This window comes from Sorex araneus, chromosome 1, assembly GCF_027595985.1.
Source record: "Sorex araneus isolate mSorAra2 chromosome 1, mSorAra2.pri, whole genome shotgun sequence".
NCBI classification, from domain to species: domain Eukaryota; kingdom Metazoa; phylum Chordata; class Mammalia; order Eulipotyphla; family Soricidae; genus Sorex; species Sorex araneus.
In genome coordinates, this window is record NC_073302.1 from 230982061 (window position 1) to 231004899 (window position 22839).

The 22839-nt window shown below is 39.1% G+C and overlaps 1 protein-coding gene across 3 annotated transcripts in view; it reads right to left on the reverse strand.

The window, feature by feature from the left end:
- The window catches only part of RAP1GDS1 (Rap1 GTPase-GDP dissociation stimulator 1), a 228224-nt gene that overhangs the window by 27254 nt on the left and 178131 nt on the right, over positions 1-22839 (reverse strand). For all 3 annotated transcript variants that reach the window (XM_055131099.1, XM_055131090.1, XM_055131083.1), the window contains 3 exons: positions 5394-5537; positions 4651-4782; positions 85-219 (listed from right to left, as the gene is read on the reverse strand). In XM_055131099.1, coding sequence (XP_054987074.1) covers positions 85-219; positions 4651-4782; positions 5394-5537 — 411 coding nt within the window. The remainder of the gene's footprint in view (positions 1-84; positions 220-4650; positions 4783-5393; positions 5538-22839) is intronic.

Genomic DNA, 22839 nt, shown 5'->3' on the forward strand with positions numbered 1-22839 from the left:
TAATTTTGCTGTACTTTCCACACCTCACATGAAAGGTGTACCATTCCCAAATGACATACTCCATTCCCTACACCCAAGTCTTACCTGGGATGGCCAGATTTCTGAGGGCACTCAGGGCTGCGTGCTGCACTGTTACGTTTCCATCTTCTACATGTCTGTTCAGTAAATCCATAAGCTTTTCCACAATTCCATTGTCTACCATATGGATACAATTTCCATCTGAGCAAAACAAAAAAAATTTTTCCTCTTTATAAATATCAAGAAGTACTTTATTTATAACTTTTTAAGATTTTATTATTGAATCACTATGATTTAGACCCTTAAAAAGTTGTTCATGATTAGGTTTCAGAGTGTTCCAACACCCATCCCTCCACCAGTGTACATTTCCCAGCACCAGTGTTCCCAGTTTTCCTCCCATCCCTCCACCCAACTCTCCCACCCTGCCTCTATGGCAGGCGCTTTTCTTCTGTCTCTCTCTCTTCTCTCTACCCCCCACCCGCTTTTGGGGATTGTTGTTTGTAATACAGATATTGAAAGGTTATCCGGTATATCTCTTTGCCTAATTTTAACATTCAGCTCTTGTCCAGCGTGATCATTTCCAGCGACTACTGTCATCCTGGTCCTAGGGCTGGAGTGATAGCATGCGGTAGGGCGTTCGCCTTGCATGTGGCCAACCCAGGTTTGATTCCTTCGCCCTTCTCCGAGAGCCCGGTAAGCTACTGAGAGTATCACACCCGCACGGCAGAGCCTGGCAAGCTACCTGTGGCATATTCGATATGCCGAAAACAGTAACAATAAGTCTCACAACAAGAGACGTTACTGGTGCCCGCTTGAGCAAATCGATGAGCAACGGGATGACAGTGAAAGTGACTGTCACCCTGGTCATATATCTATTTACCTCCCTCCACTTCCATTTTATAAATTTCTTACCTCCCAAACACTCCCTTGTGGTTGATTCCAACCACTGATCCTGTTTTCCCTGGCTGTGGACATGTCTTCCACTACTTATATTCTTTATATATCACAAATGAATGCAGTTATTCTATATCCGTCTCTCTCTTTCTGACTCATTTCACTCAGCATGATACTCTCCAAGTCCATCCATTTTATAAATTTCATGATTTGTTTTCTCTAACAGCTGCGTAGTATTTTATTGTATAAATGTGCCATAGTTTCTTTATCCATTTGTCTGTTCTTGAGCACCCAGGTTGTTTCTACATTTTTAAGGAATATCCATATTGTTTTTTCAAAAAGACTGGACCAGTCGGCATTCCCACCAACAATGAAGGAGAGTCCTTTTATCCCCACATCCATGCCAGCACTTCAAGTGTTCTAATCACCCTTTATAATATTTATAATGTACCAATTATGTACAGTAGGAAAAATGAAAAAAAAGGAAAATAAAATGGATTTCAAGTCTTTCCACCATAAATTTATAGATTACTTTTGTTTATTGATAGAAGACTCATTATCATATTCTTAATATAGAAAATATTTTGAAAAATCACAAAAAAAGACCAAGAAGTGCTCAATATATCAGAAAAATAATCAGAAACCACAGGTTTCAATATTCACCACTGTATGATAATGAAAAAGATTCAGGGTAGCAGTAGTTTTAGGTGCAAATGGGGAGCACTGGTTGGTAGCAGCCTCAAGTGCAATTGTGTGGGATTTCTGTTTACTTACAGAAGGCAGATTTAGGGGGTGGGGAGCTGAGATATTTCTTTTTTAAAGGAAAAATGTAAGAAAAATGTAAAAATAATTGGGAACCTCTGCTTTAGATAATGATCATGCTATGTTATACAAGTGTCAAATTTTAATACTGTGTACCTAAAACTTACATAATGTAATTAACCAATGTTACCTCAACAAAAATTTATTTAAAAAACATATACTAGCAGTATTCATTATAGTGGCAAATGCTACATTTGTTCATGTTACAGTGACAGTTCCTCAATTTTGTATTGTGGGATTAGCTTCCCCCAAAAAGTCAGGTAGGATTTTCTAAATATGTCCAAGGTAGAGTTTTTCCAGTTAAATGTCATCTTGATATATGGAATTAAGGTCAATTTCTGTACTTTGTGACTTAACAATACTTAAATAGTGCAGATTATTTTGTTTTAATAGCAATGAAGGCACTAGTTGACTGAGGAGAAATTATTTTACAAAGAGTCCTTTGCTCGTCCTAATCAAAGAAGAGATTACCCTTCATTCCCTATGCTTTTCCATAATGGAACAAGCAATAACTGCAGAATTAGAAAAATGTAGTTTGGAGAACATCACTCTGCTTTAGGTTTACTTGTAAACATGTTTTTTTTTTTCTCATCTCATCTCATCTCATCTCATCTCATCTCATCTCATCTCATCTCATCTCATCTCATCTCATCTCATCTCATCTCATCTCATGCCATTGCATCTTTATTCTCAAGTCATCCCCTAATTGTCACGTCAAGTTTTTTGTCTCTTGTTGGTGTCCTTGGCAACTTTACATATACCAATTTTCCCCTGGCTCAAACTGGAAGCAGCAAAGTTTACTTCTCCCAAATGTACATTATTAAATTTAATTTTCTATTGCTAACCCATCTCAAGCTGTTTTGATTACAACCTGAGAAGTCCATCATGAAAAGAATACAGAAAGGTAAGAGATTTACCCCTGGTTCCCTATTATTTTATGACTGATATTTAAATTATTTTTCAAGAATATAAATGTCCTAAGTTATTTATCACTATTCAGAAAGGGGGTACTGTTACAGTAAAGAACAAAATTGGACTTACAATGATGAATAGAAACATTCAGCTGCTTGTTTATAGTGATGTATACTTTAAGACTCTCTTGCCCGCACGCCTGGCTGTCTTCCCCGGGGGCCCTCAGAGGGGATGGGCTCCAGCTTCCCTCCCATCAACAACCAACATCCAGAGACTTAAAAGCAAGCTCTCAGAAGAGAGTGATGCAGAGTCTCTTGCCCGCACACCTGGCTGTCTTCCCTGGGGCCCCTCGGAGGGGATGGGTTCCAGCTTCCCTCTCCACCCCAGCAGAGCTCCCGGCGGCTGAAGACCACCGGAACCTAGCTACAGCTATGCTGGAGGCTCCTCTCTACACGTTTGGACAGGCCTCATGCATGAAAGTATCGGCAGAGGAACCCAGGTGTGTGTAATCCCATCAACGGCCAACATCCAGAGAGAGACTTAAAAGCAAGCTCTCAGAAGGTTTAGCCTACTTCTCCATCTAGGAGAAACTGAAAATCTTCTGAGAGTTTCCTGCCCACATGGGACAGCCTTGCAAGCTTCCCATGGTGTATTCATATGCAAAATTCATATGTAACAAGCTGGATCTCATTCCCCTGACCCTGGAGGGCCCCCAGTGCAACATCCTTAGGAGGGCCATGTAGAGATAGACTTCTAAGATCTCAGGGAAAGGATGAAATGAGATGTTACTGAGCCCACCCGAGAAATCGGTGATTAACGGGATATTGTGATTGATTGATTGTGATACTTTAAAATGTTTTTAAGAACAAAAGAAAGAAATCAGTAGTACAACTCTGTACTACTCTGTTCATCTGACATTTTCCAATGTCAGAATTTTAGAAACATTTAAAAGAGAGATTATGAAGTATTTATCTCACAATTTTTCTTCAATAAGTATCAAAATTTTGTTAGTCTTAATGTCATCATACTGATGACTACCACTGGAAGAGAGTTAAAATGGAATTATTCATTAATAACTAACAACTGTTCAAACATGAAATAAAATAAAATCTATATTATGTAATATTAAATAAATAATATATAGTATAATAACTAATAAGCTACTGATTACAAGAATGAGGTTTTAAGCTGAATAGCAGGGGTCATCAAACTTCAAAAAAAACCTTGAGGTCTAACATCCTATTTTAAATGAGGGGTCATTCAGAGTGAACTTTTACAAGTATGAATTAAGGCCTTCCAATCAATACCCATTAAATCAAAAAAATAAAATCATCACGAAAAGGCCATATCCTACAGTTTATTAGTCTGAAGTTCAGAGTACTCAAGGAAAATATTTCCTGATCTTTAAACTACTAGAATTTATAGAATTTAGCTATGTGCACAAAATATACAATCTGTTGAAAGTCATTAGAAGTATTTAATACCTGAACAACAGAGTAATATACACAAATACTACATTGGCGAACTGTTCTGGTTTTAGTACATGTAATAGTAAAGAAACAATTCAAATACATAGAACATCTAATTTTAAAAAGAACAAACATCCAAAGGACCAGAAGGATTGCCCCACAGCTGGAAGACTGCTTCATGAATGGAGGGGAGAAGGCAGATGGAATAGAGAAGGGATCTCTAAGAAAATGATGGCTGGAGGAATCAGTCGGAATGGGAGATGTGTGCTGAAAGTGGATATCGGACCAAACATGATGACCTCTCAGTGTCTGTGTTGCAAGCCATAACGCCTCAAAGTAGAGAGAGGGTGGGGAATATTGGCTGCTATGGAGGCATGGGGTGGGGTGTATACCAGGGATATTGGTGGTGGGGAATGTGCACTGGTGGAGGGATGGGTGTATGATGACTGTGTGATTGTAACCCAAATATGGAAGCTTGTAACTATCTCACAGTAATTCAATAAAATTAAAAAAACAAACAAACAAACATGCTTACCATTTCTGGCAAAATTTGCAATTGCCAATGCTCCAGCTAGCTGTAGCTGGTGGTTATTTGATGGAATCCAGGACAGGACCTTTTGAAATACATTTCCTTTTCCTCCTTCAAATAACTTCTGCATGGATTCATCTAAAGGCAAATAAAAAAAAAAAGAGGAAAAGAATACAAAGTTACAAATACATATTCTTAAACAAATATTCAATGGGGAAATTATATGTTTCAGAACTGTAATGTACTAAGAGGGGGATATTTATATTTATTCTTTTTGTAATAAAATTGTCATTAAAAATTAAAGAGGAGAATTAAAAGTTTTTCTAGGGGCTGGAGAGATAGTACAGAGGGTAGGTGCTTGTTTTATGCATGGCTGACCCAGGTTCAATCCCTGCCACTAAATCAGTTCCTCTGGTCATCACCAGGAGTGATCCCTGGGTACAGTGACAAGAGTAAGGCCTGAGTCCCTCTGAGGGTGGTGCCAGAATAAAATGAAACAAACATTTTATAGTCTAAGTCCCAAGTAGAAGTCTAACTTAGATGCTTCTCCTAGGTTGCAGCTCTTTAAATATTCAAAGATAGTGAAGTTGCCTCTTTACCAAACTCATTTTATCTGGTTCTCTCCATCATGTGTTAGGTTTCAAAATCAAGACTTAAATGAGACAGAAAAGAAAATGCCTAATCTAGTATTTACGAAAATACTAATTTAAAACAGTCAACCATGTTATTTCAAATAAATTATAACTCACCTCCAAGAAGTAATAAAACCATCAGATCTGAAGCAGTTTTCAGCTCAGCAATATCGTCTTCTTTGTCACTGTCTACTTTCTGTTGAACAATATCTAGCAGACATTCTACCAGACCAGCTTCAACCAACTGTAGTTTAATAGCATCTAAAATATAATGTGAGATAAAATAAATTTGAGATAAAATAGAAATTCTAATAAAGAACACTTAATTTCATGAATTTTAAAATGAAAATGTGTAATTTGGACAGTAGTTCTTCCATGATCTGCGTTTCACAAGGAAAAGCTGGTTGTACTGCTCAAACACTCAAAAGTTCCTTTCCATATTTCCATTAACATGTCACCTTCCACAATGTTCAGTAGTATCTAAGTAAATAAAATCTAAGCTCAAAAGCAAGTGATCTGTTAAAGTTAAAAATTTATTACAGTTAAGATATATTCATAATGGAGTTTGAACATAAAGTTACTGAAGCATAAAGTTGAACATAAAGTTATTTTAGAGCTAAAAGTAAATTTCAAAGTATTTATATGTGTATTAATGACAATTTCTGAAGAAAGTTAATAAATTTACAACTTCCCAAATTTTAAAAGCCATTTTTTTTTGTTTGGAGGGGAGGCTGTATCTGGTGATGATCAGGGGTTTATTCCTGGCTCTACACTCACAAATCACTCTTGGTGGTGCTCAGAGAACCATATGGACTGCGAGGGATTGACTCTGGGATGGCCGAATAAGTGCCTTACCTGCTGTATGTATTATCTCTCCAGACTCTAAAAGCTGTTTATGCCCCCGAGCCTGGCTGTCTTCATTGGGGCCACTCGGAGGTGGTGGGTTGAGTTTCCCTTCCCACCCTGAGCAGAGCCCCTGCAGCTGAAGACCTCCGGAACCCAGCCACAGCCATGCTCAAGGCTCTTCTCCACACGTTCAGACAAGCCTCATGCATGAAGGAACCCGCAGAGGAACCCAAGTGTGCGGGACTTGGGGCTGAGATCTCCAAGCCTGCTCGTATAGGGACTGAGCCTCTTCCACCAAAATCCCCCATTTTCCAGTAGCTAGGTGGTCACACCCAGAAATTGCCCCTGGCACCGTGTAATCCCATCAACAGCCAACATCCAGACTATAAAACCAAGCTCCCGGAAGCTTGCGGCTTTGACATCTTATAGCCTAGTTCTTCCTCTCAGAGAACTGGCAAGAACTATTGAGAGTTTCCTGCCTGCATGGGAGAGCCTGGCAAACTCCCCGTGGTGTATTCATATGCCAAAACCAGTAACGATGATGGGTCTCATTCCCCTGACCCTGAAAGAACTTCCAATGTGGCACCGTTGGGAAGGATGAGTAAAGAGTGGCTTCAAAATTCTCAGGGCTAGGAAGAATGGAGACGTTACTGAGACCGCTTGAGAAAATTGATGATGATGATGGTGATGATTTTTTAAAAGAATTTCATTAATTAGAAGCTTGCCTAAGTAACTGATGTATAATTATATATCATTATTAGATAGATGCACTGTAGCACTGTTGTCTCATTGTTCATCAATTTGTTCGAGCAGGCACCAGTAACATCTCCATTATGAGATTTGTTGTTACTGTTTTTGGCACGTCAAACATGCCATGGGTAGTTTTCCAGGCTCTGCTGTGCAGGTGGGATACTCTCGGTAGCTTGTCGGGCTCTCCAATAGGGACGGAGGAATAGAACTCGGGTCGGGCGCATGTAAGGCAAATGGCCTGCCCACTGTGCTATCGCTCCTATCAATATAATTTCCACATGTAAATATACTTTTAAGTTTAACATAATAGAACTGAAAAAATAACTAAAAGCTCCTGGATGAGAACAAAATAAAAAATTTTAGAAACAAATAGCAATTATATCTTCATAGCAAATTTTATTCTCAAAGCCTTTTTTCGTTGGTACTACTATCCTAAATACCCTAAGTTATAAAAATTGTATCAGTGGAAAGCTTTTATCTGCATTCCCGTTGCATCCATTACAGAAGATATTATATCTCATATTAATAGTCTCTTCTCTGTACGGGAGAAGTGGACAGAGAAAGATATTGCTCCATATATCTAAGATTTGTGTGTGGAGAAGCCAATCATAGGTACATTACTTACTAAATATTCTCGATCTTCAGTGCAAAACGGTATAAAAGTTTATAATTTAAGAAGACCCATATCTTGGGCTGGAGCAATAGCACAGCGGTAGGGCATTTGCCTTTCACACAGCCAACCCGTGTTCGATTCCTCCGCCCCTCTTGGAGAGCCCAGCAAGCTACCAAGAGTATCACACCCGCACGGCAGAGCCTGGCAAGCTACCCGTGGTGTACTGGATATGCCAAAAATAGTAACAATGTCTCACATTGAGAGACGTTACTGGTGACCACTGGAACAAATCGATGAACAATGGGATGACAGTGACAGTGACATATCTTAAAAGAACAAGTCTTTTGGGACTATTATAAGTTGCTGGTTATAAGAAAATTAATTTTTTATATGTATCACAAACTTTCAAAGTCTAGTATTTTGAAGCATTTTTCTCATAAGCATTTTGAAATGCCGCACTTCTTTTTTTTTTAACCATAGCAGGATATTTTTATGCTTTTCAGGTTGCTATTATTATGTATATACTATAAGATATAGAAAACTGCATATAATAAAGCAGTGTTTTTCATGTGCCATTTGCCATTTGTATTTCTTCTTTGAGGAAGTTTCTGTTCATCTCTTCTCCCCAGTTTTTATGGGATCGGGTTTTATTTTTGCTTGTAAAATTCTACCAGTGCCTAATATATCTTGGGATATTTACTCCTTATCAGATGAGTGTTAGGTAAATAGTTTTTCACATTCTGTGGACTGTCTTTATATCCTGGACATTGTTTCCTTTGAGGTGCACAAGCTTCTTAGTTTAATGTAGTCCCATTTGTTTATCTTTGCTTCATTTGCTGGGCATTTCATCCTTTAAGGTACCATTAGCTTCAATATATAAACAGTTCTGCCTACAGTTTCCTCTGTGTACCTTACGAATTCACAACAGTCAGAATCTGGAAACAACCCAAGCCCAAAGGCCAAGAACAGATGACTGGGTAAAGAAACATCTATAATGGAACACTAAGCAGGCATTAGGACAACAAGGTCATGAAATTTGCTTACATGGATGGAGATGGAAAGTATCATGTGGAGTGAAATGAATCAGAGGAAGAGGGAGGTAAAGTGATATGCATGATACCCTTTCAGTAACAGTATTGCAAACCACAATGCTTAAAAGGAAAATAAAAGGGGTGGGGAAAAGAAAAGTTTCTGCCAGGCTGGATGTGGATGGGTGGCATGAGGAAAACTCTTGACACTGTTAGCAAGAAAGGTACACTGGTGAAGGGATGGGTGTTGGAACATTGTATGACTGAAAATCAATCAAAACAATTTTTTAATCTCATGGTAATTTGATTTTTTAAAAAAGCAGTTGAGCTTTTTATCAAGCAATCAACCATATCTGTGCTTAATACTACTATCTATGGCTCAAGATCCATTGCAAACAACCATGAAACTTTCTCATTGAATTCATTTCCTTTTATAATCCCAAATTCAAATTTCCACCACTTTTGCATTATCATTACCACTATTTTTGTACAAAATAGTACAAATACCATTTTGTATTTTACATCTATGCTTTTCTCATTGCTTCATCAAAAAAATTAGCATTCCTAATCTCAATAAAGAACAACTTCTTATTTAAAGGAGTCCCTGTCTGCTAGCAGGATGACAAAATGGCCTCTAGGATACCATAGCACCTAGAGAATTGATTAATCCCAAAACACAAATATGACAGGGGGAGTCTGATGGTAGTATTTTCTTATTTAAAAAACAAAACAAAAACAACCCAGAATATTTGCCATGTTAATTGAACTTAAGATTTAGTTGCCTTAAGATTGATTCCTACACACCCAATTGTGGGTCTTACCAGCGGCCCAGACATTGGGCACTGAGGTACTCTGCCAGTCTGGCTAAGACACAGGTGAGGCAAAACCCCACAAATGATCGATCTATAGTTAATAAAGAATGCTGCAAATGAACAGGCTCTAAGCCAACGAAAAATGGATACTCTAGGTTGGAAAGAGGTAAAGCACACTGTCCCAAAGTCCATAGTTTCAAAAATATGACAGGATGCATAGTGGGAAAAGGTCCCTGCCCCAATTTTTTGGTCCGTAGGTCATTTAAAAATTACATTGCAGAAAGAAAGAATCTGTGTAATTCTTACTGTCCTTACACGAAATGACTGAGCATATTTATGAAAAATAAACAATCTGTTACTGAAAAAAGTAAATCATCAGAGAAGGTGGGTAGAAAAACATTATTTTAGGAATTTTTGAAATTTATTTGTGGAAAATATTGACATTCTGTTTTATATATTTTTGAAGTTTTCTTTAATTAATTTTTTAAAATTTATTCTTTTATTGAATCACCATGTGGAAAGTTACAAAGCTTTCAGGTAAATGAATAACCACGAGCTATAGTTACAGACTTACAAACTTTCGTGCTTACGTTTCAGTCATACTATGATCGAGTACCCATCCCACAAGTGTCCATTATCGACCATAATATTCCCAGTATCCTTCTACCCCTCTACCCCCACCCCAAAGTCTGTGGCAGATGTATTCCCTTTTACTTTCTCTCCTTTTGGGTGTCATGGTTTGCAATACGGGAACTAAGGGGCCATCATGTTCGGTCTATAGTCTACCTTCAGCACACATCTCCAAATCCTGAGTGAGCCCTCCAAGCATCCTTCACTTGGTGGTCCCTTCTTTATCTCAGTTGCCTTTTTCCTGAGCACGTGAGGCTGAATTAAAGGCCGTGGAGCAATCTCCCTGATCCTTATCCCTACTATCCTGGAATGTTAGTCTCCCATTATCTTACTTTATATTTCACAAATGGGTACAGTCATTCTATGTCTATCCTTCTCTTTCTAACTTATTTCACTTAGTGTGATACTCTCCATGTCCATCCACTAATATACAAATTTCATGACATCATCTTTTCTAACTGCTGCACAGTATCCCATTGTGGAGCTGTACAGTTTCTTTAACCAGTCATTTGTTCTCGGGCATTCAAGATTTTTCCAGATTGTGGCTATAGTAAACAGTGCTGCAATTAACATACACATGCAGATATTGTTTCTACTGTACTTTTTTGCATCCTCGGGATATATTCCCAGAAGTGATACTGTGGGGTCAAATGGGAGCTCAATTCCGAATTTTTTTGAGAAACGTCCATATTGTTATCCAAAAGGGCTGAATTATTCGGCATTCCCACCAACAGTGAAGGAGAGCTCCCTTCTCCCTTCTCCCAACATCCAGAGCAACACCAGTTGCTTTTGTTCTTTTGGATGTGGGTCAGTCTCTGTGGTATGAGATGATATCTCATTGTTTTCATCCCCATCTCCCTAATGACTAATGATGAAGAGCATGTTTTCATGTGCCTTTTGGCCAGATTCCTTATTTCAGAGAGTTTCTGTTCATCACCCCATTTTCTTTTTTTTAAATTTTATTTTTAAATTTATTTATTAGTGAGTCACAGTGAGGGTACAGTTACAGATTTATACATTTTCGTGCTCATGTTTCCCTCATACAAAGTTCGAGAACCCATCCCTTCACCAGTGCCCATTCTCCACCGCCAATAAACCCAGCATCCCTCCCACCCCCCCAGTCCCATCCCCCCCCCCCCCGTGTCCCCCCCTCCCACTGTGGCAGAGTCTTCTCTTTTGTTCTCTCTAATTAGGTGTTGTGATTTGCAATAAAGGTGTTGAGTGGCCACTGTATTCAGTCTCTAGTCTACATTCAGCACACTTCATCCTTCTCCCTCATGGCCTCCAACCACATTTTACTTGGTGTTCCCTTCTCTATCTGAGCTGCCTTTTTCCCAGAATGTGAGGCCAGCTTCCAAGCCATGGAGTCAACCTCCTGGTACTTATTTTTACTATTCTTGGGTGTTAGTCTCCTACTCTGTTATTCTATATTCCACAGATGAGTGCAATCTTTCTATGTCTGTCTCTCTCTTTCTGACTCATTTCACTTAGCATGATACTTTCCATGCCGATCCACTTATATGCAAAGTTCATAACCTCATTTTTTCTAAAAGCTGCATAGTATTCCATTGTATAGATGTACCAAAGTTTCTTCAACCAGTCATCTGTTCTAGGGCACTCAGGTTTTTTCCAGATTCTGGCTATTGTAAATAATACTGCGATGAACATATGAGTGCAGATGTCATTTCGACTATACTTTTTTGCTTCTCTGAGATATATTCCCAGCAGTGGTATTGCTGGGTCAAATGGGAGCTCAATTTCTAATTTTTTGAGAATCGTCCATATTCTTTTCCAAAAGGGCTGAACCAGTCGGCATTCCCACCAGCAGTGTAGAAGGGTCCTTTTCTCCCCACATCCTCTCCAACAGTGGTTGCTTTTGTTCTTTTGGATGTGTGCTAGTCTCTGTGGTGTGAGGTGGTATCTCATGGTTGTTTTGATCTGCATCTCCCTGATGATTAGTGATGTAGAACACTTTTTCATGTGCCTTTTGGCCATTTGTATCTCTTCCTTGGGAAAGTTTCTGTTCATTTCTTCACCCCATTTTCTAATGGGGTTGGATGTTTTTTTCTTGTAGAGTTCAACCAGTGCTTTATATACCATTGATATCAACCCCTTATCCGATAGGTATTGTGTAAATATCCTTTCCCATTCTTTGAGGTGCAGATGTTTCTTAGTTTAAGATAGTCCCATTTGTTTACCTCTGTTTCCACTTGCTTGGCCAGTAACGCGTCATCTTTGAAGATTCCTTTAGCTTCAATGTCGTGGAGGGTTTTGCTGACCTTGTCTTCAATGTAGCTTGTGGATTCAGGTCTGATGTTGAGGTCTTTAATCCATTTTGATCTGACTTTTGTGCATGGTGTTCGGTAGAGGTCTGAGCTCATTTTTTTTGCATGTGGCAATGCAGTTTTGAGAGCACCATTTGTTAAAGAGGCTTTCCTTGCTCCACTTCACATTTCTTGCTCCCTTATCAAAGATTAGACGATCATATATTTGAGGTCAAACTTCTTCGTCAAAACCCTGAATGAACAGTTTGAAGCTCTTCCTGTTCCTGGAGCGAGCAGATATCATTGTGCTACACCAGCTTGCAACAGGGACAAATGGAGACATTACTGGCACCCGCTCGAGTAAATTGAAGATCAACGGGAAGACACGTGATACAAGTGATATTTGAGGATGAGTCTAAGGATATTCAACCCTGTTCCATTGTTCTGCAGCTCTGCCTTTGTTCCAGTACCATAGTGTTTTAATTTGTAGTAGCGTTTGAGGTTGGGGAAGGATACCTCCCATCATCTTTTTTCTAAGGATTGCTTTAGCTACTCATCGGGGTTTGCAGTTCCATATGAACTTCAGGAGCATTTGATCCATTTCTTTAAGAATTTAATGGGTTCCTTATAGGGATCGCAATGAGTCTATATAATGTTGTGGGGAGTATGGCCTTTTGGACAATGTTAATTCTCACAATCCATGAGCAGGGATATGTTTCCATTTTCTCGTGTCCCCTTTAATTTCATGAAGCAGCGATTAGTAGTTTTCTTTGTACTGGTCCTTTACCTCCTTAGTTAAGCTGATTTCGAGGTACTTTACTATGAGGCATGATGGTGAATGGGACTGCTTTTTTCATATCCCTTTTTTCTTTCTCATTATTTGTGTATAGGAAAGCCATGGATTTGGGGTATTGACTTTACTATACAAGTCTACTGCTTCTAAGAGCCTCTTAGTAGAGGCTTTAGTGTTCTCTAAATAAAGTATCATATCATCTGCAAACAGTGAGAGTTTGATTTCTTCCTTTCCTATCTGGATGCCCTTAGTATCTTTTTCTTGCAAGTACTTCCAGTACTATGTTGAATAGGATTGGTGAGAGTGGACATCTTTTTTTTTTTTTCTTTTATTGAATCATCATGTGGAAAGTTACAAAGGTTTCAGGTTTAAGTCTCAGTTATACAATGCTCAAACACCCCTCCCTTCACCAGTGCACATATTCCACCAACAAGAATCACAGTATAGCTCCACCCCATCCCCCCACATCCCCAGCCCCCCACCCCGCCTGTGTAACTGATAAATTTCACTTTACTTTTTTTTTTACTTTGATTACATTTCAACACAAAACTTATTATTATTGTTTGGAGTTTCTCCCCCTTAAAGTCGGACCTACCAGCTGAAAAGGAAGCATTTGATAATTTGTTTTCCATTGCTGAGAATGAAGTGATATGAGATCAAGTGGCCGCAATAGCGGCCGCATGGTTTTGGATTTCTGTATTTAAGTAACTAAGTCCAGAGAAATATCTGCCAGAAATTGCATCATTGCAAACTTGTACTTCTCAGCTATATTATATTCCACATGAGTGCAACCTTTCTATGTCTGTCTCTTTCTTTCTGACTCATTTCACTAAGCATGATACTTTTCATGTTGATCCACTTATATGCAAATTTCATGACTTCATGTTTTCTGACAGCTACATAGTATTCCATTGTGTAGATGTACCAGAGTTTCTTTAGCCAGTCATCTGTTTTTGGGCACTCATGTTTTTTCCAGATTGTGGCTATTGTGAACAGTGCTGCAATGAACATAGAAATGCAGATGTCATCTCTACTATACCTTTTTGTCTCTCCGGGATATATTCCCAGGAGTGGTATTGCTGGGTCAAATGAAAACTCAATTTCTAATTTTTTGAGAATCGTTCATATTGTTTTCCAAAAGGGCTGAACCAGTCGGCATTCCCACCAGCAGTGAAGAAGAGTCCCTTTCTCCCCACATCCACACCAACAACGGTTGCTTTTGTTTTTTGGGATGTGGGCCAGTCTCTGTGGTGTGAGATGATATCTCATTGTTGTTTTGATCTGCATCTTCCTGATGATGAGTGGTTAAACATTTTCTCATGTGCCTCTGAGCCATTCGGATTTCTTCTTTGGGAAATTTTCTGTTCATTTCATCACCACATTTTTTGATCGGGTTGGCAGTTTTCTTCTTGTGGAGTTCACCCAGTGCATGGTATATCCTTGATATCAACCCTTTATTGGATAGGTATTGCATAAATATCCTTTCCCATTCTGTAGATTGTCTTTGTACTTTGGTCACTGTTTCTCTTGAGGTGCAGAAGCTCCTTAGTTTGAGACAGTCCGATTTATTTATCTGTTTGCACTTGCTTGGCCAGTAGCATGTCATCTTTGAAGATACCATTGGCTTCAATGACGTGGAGGGTTTTGCCGACCTTGTCTTCAATGTACCTTAGGGATTCTGGTCTGATGTTGAGGTCTTTAATCCATTTTGATCTGACTTTTGTACACGGTGATAGGCGGAGGTCTAAGCCCATTTTTTTTTGCATGTAGCTGTCCAGTTTTGCCAGCACAATTTGTTAAACATGCTTTCCTTGCTCCACTTCACATTTCTTGCTTCCTTATCAATGATTAGATGATCATATATTTGGGAGGATGTGTCAGAGTATTCAACCCTGTTCCATTGGTCTGCAGCTCTGCCTTTGTTCCAGTACCTTGCTGTTTTAATGACTACTGCTTTGTAGTAGAGTTGGAAGTTGGGGAGGTTGATTCCTCCCATTTTCTTTTTCCCAAGAACTGCTTTAGCTATTCGTGGGGGCTTATTGTTCCATATGAATTTCAGGAGCACTTGCTCCATTTCTTGGAAGAATGACAAGGGTATCCCTATAGGGATCACATTGAATTTGTACAATGCTTTGGGGAGAATTGCCATTTTGACAATATTAATTCTCCAATCCATGAGCAGGGGATGTCTTTCCATTTCCTCATGTCCTCTTTTATTTCCTGAAGTAGCGTTTTGTAGTTTTCATTATACAAGTCCTTTACCCCCTTAGTTAAGCTGATTCCGAGGTACTTGATTTTTTGAGGCACAATTGTGAACGGGATTGCTTTTATCATGTCGCTTTCTTCTCTCTCATTATTTGCATAAAAGAAAGCCATGGACTTTTGCGTATTGATTTTATAGCCTGAAACTTTACTATACGAGTCTATTGTTTCTAGGAGTTTCTTGGTAGAGGTTTTAGGGTTCTCTAAGTATAGTATCATATCATCTGCAAATAGTGAGAGCTTGATTTCTTCCTTTCCTACCTGAATGCCCTTAATATCTTTTTCTTTCCTAATCGCTATTGCAAGTACTTCCAGTACTATATTGAACAGAAGTGGAGAGAGTGGGCATCCTTGTCTCGTCCCTGTTCTCAGAGGGAAGGGTCTTAGTTTTTCCCCATTGAGGATGATGCTTGCTGTAGGTTTGTGATAAACGGCTTTGACTATATTGAGGAAGGTCCCTTCTATACCCATTTTGGTGAGAGTTTTCATCATAAAGGGGTACTGGATCTTGTCAAATGCTTTCTCTGCATCTATTGATATGATTATATGATTTTATCTTTTCTTTTGTTGGTATGATGGATTATGTTGATTGATTTCCGAATGTTAAACCATCCTTGCATTCCTGGGATGAATCCCTCTTGGTCGTGGTGTATGATCTTTTTGATGAGTTGTTGAATTCCATTTGCTAATATTTTGTTGAGAATCTTTGCATCCGTGTTCATCAGGGATATTGGCCTGTAGTTTTCTTTTTTTGTGGTGTCTTTGTTTCCTTTTGGTATTAGGGAGATATGAGCCTCATAGAAACTGTTTGGGAGGGTTTCTCTTTCTTCAATTTCCTGGAAAAGCTGAGAAGAACTGGCAATAGGTCCTCTTTAAATATTTGGAAGAATTCACTAGTGAATCCATCTGGACCTGGGCTTTTGTTTTTGGGAAGACTTTTGATTACCGTTTCAATTTCCTTGACATTAACAGGACTATTCAGTACTACAGATCTTCTTGGTTCAGCCTTGGGAGATTATAGGAATCCAGGAATTTATCCATTTCTTCTAGGTTCTCTTGCTTCATGGCATACAGATTTTCAAAGTAGTCTCTTATGATCTTTTGAATTTCTTTGGTTTCTGTTGTGATGTCCCCCTTTTCATTTCTGATTCGGCTTATAAGGGTTCTCTCTCTCTTTCTTTGTGAGTCTTGATAGTGGTTTATCAATCTTGTTTATTTTCTCGAAGAACCAGCTCTTGGTTTCATTGATCTCTCGGATTGTCTTTTGGATTTCCATGTCGTTAATTTCTGCTCCATGTTTTATTATGTCTTTCCTTCTGCCTGGTTTGGGCTCCTTTTCTTGGTCTTTTTCTAATATCTTGAGCTGTGAAGTCAAGTAGTTTATGTAGGTATATATGTAAGTCTGTAACTGTACCTCACCGTGATTCATAAAAAAATCCTCAATACAATTGAGATTGGTGCTAATAAATTTTAAGGAGGACATTGACCGCAACACAGTACTCGTTGGAGACATCATCACCACTTTAAAATCACTTCTGGATAGATCAACAAGATTAAAACTCAGCAAGGAAACACTGGCTTTGAAGAAAGAAATAGAAGAGAGAGGGCTAATAGATCTTTAGAGAGCTTTCTATCCCCCCACCCCAAAAGAATACACAATCTTTTCCAGTGCACACGGAAACTTTTCCAAGATAGACCATGTGCTGGATCACAAAACATATCTCAAAAGAAACAGGAAGATAGAAATTGTAAGTTAATCACACACAGTCGTGGAGAACCAAATCAAACACCAGGGAATTAAACAACGCAATGTTGAACAATGAGTGGATCAGGGAGGAAATCAAGGAAGAAATGAAAAGATAACTGGAAGCAAATGAGAATGAAGACCGGAGCTACCATAACCTTTGGGATGCAGCTAAAAATGTGTTAAGGGGAAAATTTATAGCTCTCCAAGCATTTTTCAGGAAGAAAGAAAGGGCTCACATAAACAACTTGACTTCATAGTTCATGATATTAGAAAAGGACCAACAAAAGGAGCCCAACCCAGGCAGAAGGAAAGAGATATTAAACTTAGACCAGAAATTAATGACACGGAAACCCAAAGAACAATCCGAAAGATCAATCAAATCAAGAGCTGGTTCTTTCACAGTTTAAACAAGTTTGATAAACCACTGGCAATACTCACAAAGAAAGAGAAAGAGAACCCTAATAAACCAAATCAGAAATGAAAAGGGGACATCACAACAGAAACCAAAGAAATTCAAAATGTCATCAGATACTACTTTGAAAGTCTGTGCCAAGAAATAAGAGAACCTAGATGAAATGGAAAAAATTCCTGGATTCCTATAATCTCCCAACGCTGAACCAAGAAAAATTAGAATACCGGAATAGACCTATTACTATATTTAGAGAACTTTAAAGCCTCTACCAAGAATCTCCTAGAAACAAGACTTGTATAGTAAAATCGCAGGCTATAAAATAAATACTCAAAAGTTCCTGGCTTTCCTATATGCAAATAATGAGAGAGAAGAAAGTGACCTGAAAAAATATTTCCCGTTCACAATCATGCCTCAGAAAATGAAGAACCTCGGAATCAGCTTAACTAAGGAAGTAAAGGACCTGTACAAAGAAAACAACAAACCACTACATCATGAAATAAAACAGGACATGAGGGAATGGAAACATATCACCTGCTCATGGATTGGCAGAATTAACATTGTCAAAATGGCAATAATCCCGGCACATTACATAGATTCAATGCAATTCCTTTAAGAATATTCATGACATTTTTCAAATAAATTGATCAAACACTGCTAAAATTTATATGGAACAACAGATCCCCACAACAGCTAAAGCAATTCTTGGGAAAGAGAATATAGGAGGCATCCCCAACCTCAAGCTCTGCTACAAAGCAGTAATAATTAAAACAGCATGGTACTGAAACAAAGGCAGGCCCGCAGACCAATGAAACAGGGCTGAATATCCTTACACACACCCTCAAATATATTATTATCTTTGGTAAGGTAGCAAGAAATGTGAAATGGAACAAGCAAGATATGTGAAGTGGAACATGCCAGCATCTTTAAAAAATGCTGCTGGCAAAACTGGACTGCTACATGCAAAAAAATGGGCTCAGAACTCTACCTAACATCATGCACAAAAGTCAGATGAAAATGGATTAAAGACCTCAATGTCAGACCAGAACCCATAAAGCTGACAAAAAAGGTTGACAAAACCCTCCACAACATCGAAGTTAATGGGTACATTCAAAGATGATACGCCACTGACCAAGCAAGTGGAAACTGAGATAAACAAATGGAACTATCTTAAACTAAGAAGCTTCTGTACTTCAAGACAAACAGGACCAAAATACAAAGTCTGCAGAATGGAAAGGATATTCACTCAATACCCATCTCATAAGGGGTTGATATCAAGGATATACAAGGCACTGGTTGAACTCTACAAGAAGAAAACATCCAATCCCATGAGAAAATGGGGCGATGAAATGAACAGAAACTTTCTCAAGGAAGAAATGCAAAATATCCAAAAGGCACATGAAAAAATGCTCTTCATCACTAATCATCAGGGTGACACAGATGAAAACAATTATGAGATACCATCTCATACCACAGAGACTGGCACACAACTAAAGGAACAAAAGCAACTGGTATTGCTGTGGATGTGGGGAGCAGGGGACTCTCCTTCACTGTTGGTGGGAATGCCAACTGGGTCAGCCTTTTCGGAAAACAATATGGACACTTCTTAAAGCATTAGAAATTGATCTCCCATTTGACCCAGCAATACCCATTCTAGGAATATATCCTCGAGATGCAAAATGTACAGTAGAAATGACATCTGCACTGTATGTTCATTGCAGCACTATTTTCAATAGCCAAAATCTGGGAAAAACCCGAGTGCGTGAGAACAGATGCTGGTTAAAGAAACTCTGGTACATCTAAACAATAGAATACTATGCAGCTGTTAGAAAAGGTGAAGTCATGAAATTTGTATATAAGTGGATGGACATGGAGAGTATCATGCTAAGTGAAATGAGTTAGAGAGGGACAGACATAGAAGGACTGCACTCATTTGTGGAATATAAAGTAACATAATGGGAGACTAACACCCCAGAATAACAGAGGTAAGGACCAGGAGGATTGCTCCACGGCTTGAAAGCCGGCTTCACATGCTGGGGTAAAAGGCGGCTGAGACAGAGAAGGATGAGACCACCAAAGGATGCTTGGAGGGCCCACTTGGGATGGGAGATGTGTGCTGCAGGTAGACTACAGACCGAACATTATGGCCACTTACTGTCTGTATTGCAAACCACAACACCCAAAGAGAGAGAAAGAGAGAGTAAAAGGATATATGCCTACCACAGAGCATGGGGAGTGGGAGGATAGGGTGGGGGTGGTGGGATGAATACTGGGAACATTGGTGGTGGAGAATGGGCACTGGTGGAGGGATTAGTACTTGATCATTTATGACTGACACTTAAGCATGAAAGTTTGTAAGTCTGTAACTGTACCTCACCGTGATTCATTAAAAAAAAAAAACTCAATACAATTGAGATTGGTGAAATGATCTTCAAGATAGTAACCATTTATAACAAACCCACAGCCAACATTATAATCAAACCATAATGTCTTCCCTTGAGGAAAACTTAAAGCTTTCCTCTAAGATCAGGTACAAGTCCACTTTCACCACAAACAATAAAAAACAAATATTGGTGCGATTACAGCAAAAATGGAAAAGGAAACCATCACTCAATGTTGGTGGGTCCAGTCCATATGGAAAACAACATGGCAATTTCTAAAAAAAAAAAAAAAATCTCCCATTTGACCCAGTTACTCCACTTCTAGGTAACTACCCCTCAAACAAAGAAAAAGCCAACATTAATATGAAAAGATATATGCACATCTATGCTCACTGGCAGTTCTTAGTTCAACTGTCAGGATACAGAAGCAATCCAAATATCCTACCCAAATGGATAAGTTCCTGTTCACCCATATACACAATAGAAGACTATGCAACCAAGGCATGCAGTTCAGCGCAACTTGGATAGAACTGGAGAATATCATGCTAAGTGGAACAAGTCAGAAGCAAAAAAACAGACTGGTTGATCTCATTCATTTTTAGTACATGAAAAACAAATCGACGGTATGGACAATACCAACTGATAATAAACTTTGGCATTGGAATACAGATCTTGTAGTACCATGTATGGGACTCGGGGAGAAATGGGTTGACTGAAAGTAACTTAGAAACCTTCGAAGGAGGGTCTAGAGTACAAGGGTAGTGCTAAGACAGGGAATACTATGCACCAAAACCATAACTGCTAACCAACAACAAATAGAGGCATTGGTGGGAGGCAAGGTCAGACCAGAGGTGACAAGGATGGGGGTAGAAGGTCACGGAAACTTAGGTGGCAGTGGTGTGGGGTAACCTTGTACATTAATCCTATAAACGTGAACATTAGTATAACCATATTACCTAAACAATTAAAAAAATTCCACCAGTGAGTATGCTCTCCGTAGGCTTTATATATATCTTACTAGTTTACAAACAGCTTCTAAACTACTTTGCATTAAAAAAAATTCAATTGGTACGATTAATTTTTAAACACAGAACTGATTCTGGTCTCTAAAATTTTTTAAATTTAAAAGATTTGAATTTGGTAGTGGGGGAAGAGTCTGCAGGCTTGGGTCATACCTGACTGCTCAGTGCTTACTTTTGGCTCTGTGCTCAACTCTTGGCAGGACTTGTTGGGAGTATGGGGGCAAAAGTCATACTGAAACTGAAACTAGGTTAGCAGCATGTAAAGTAAGCATCTTACCAACTAAACTATCTGGCTCCTGGTTTCTAATATTTATTTAATTTTGTTTTGGGCCACACCTGGCAATGCTCAGGGGTTACTCCTGGCTCTGAACTCACTTAGAAATCACTCTTGGCAGTGCTCAGGGGACGTATGAGATGCTGAGGATTGAACTCAGACATATGCAAAACAAACATCTTACATGCTGTACTATCTCTTCAGCACAATTTGTAATATTTTAAAGGGAATTTCATGTGCAAAATAAGCAGCCTTACTCACTGCAGCATCTCTCCATCCCAGTTTCTATATTTCAAGGGAAATTTTTTATCAATGGTTGTAGTGATAAGTCTTTTATTTCTTTTTTTTTATGTAGTCTTTGTTGGTATTTAGAATGAGAGTTATATTGCCTCATCCTAAAAATTTGTGAGTATATTTGCTTCTATTCTCTGGAAGAACTGAAAATCATTCAGTGAGTATATATTTGTATAGCATTCAAATTTGAATTTTATTAATTTCAGTTTTAAAGTTACTTCCATTTCTTTTGGCCAATGTTTTTATCCACTCAGTAAATGTCCTAGAAGAACATTTGACTATTTTCCTTTTCTAACATATTTATTAAAGCAAAACATCCTTAGCACAGGTGACACTATTAGTAATCACATGTTAACGGATGTTCAAGGGATTCTGGGAGGCTCTCTCACCACCCGAGTTCAGTGTGCTTGAACTGCTTTCCCACCAGGGACCACCATTGCCTTGGGCGGACGAAGGAGGAACAAGGGCCAAGCTGGCTGGTGATCAGTTGCTGTTTATTCCATCTCTCATCTCTCCCAAACTCTCTCCACAACTCTCGCCAACTTGCTCCACAATTTTCTCAAGCTCTCCCCGTAACTCTGTCTCTCCCTCTCTCTGCAGCAACCACCTCTTCTCTCACGCCTCCAAACCACGCTTCCCTCCAAAACATGCCTCCCCCAGGAAGCACAATCAACATGTTTATCAAGCCTTCCTGACCACCTGCAGCCCATAACGGCAAAACAGCACTTAAAGTGTTTCTCCTCTCCTTAGACCAGTCACTAAATTAGCATCTTAATTGTACTTCCTATTATTTGCCATTCTGTATGGACACAGAAATAGACATATTTAGGCTTGTAGGGCGACTCTCCTGGGGGCACAGACTACAGTGCTCAGCCTGGATCAATCATTCCTAACCCTAGCAGGGCCCGAATCTAGTTATTACTCTTTGGATCATGACAGAATTTGTCCATGACCATGCTCTTAACTTATAGTTAAGTATTATGGCACTTTGGCCTGGCCCATTGATGCCAGGGTAGCACGCACCTTGCCCTGGGTCCATCCAGTCCTTCGTTGGGATCTTACTTTTGAGGATCTAGCAACTGAGGCTTAAGTCGAGAAAGCAGATGTCCAAGAGGTAGTATTATCTGGAAATAATTAACTCCCAAGTCACAAAAGCATGTCCTTTTTTTTTTTTTTTTTTTGCTTTTTTTGGGTTACACCTGGCAATGCTCAGGGGTTACTCCTGGCTCTGCACTCAAAATTACCCCTGGAGGTGCTCGGGGTACCATATGGGATGATCGGAATCAAACCCGGGTAGGCCACATGCAAGGCAAATGCCCTACCTGCTGTGCTATTGCTCCAGCCCCCAAAAGCATGTCTTTTTAACTGTCTTACTGTGTCCGTACAAAAAGCAATTGCTCTGAAGTAACTAATCATGCAAAGGACATTGAAAAGAGAA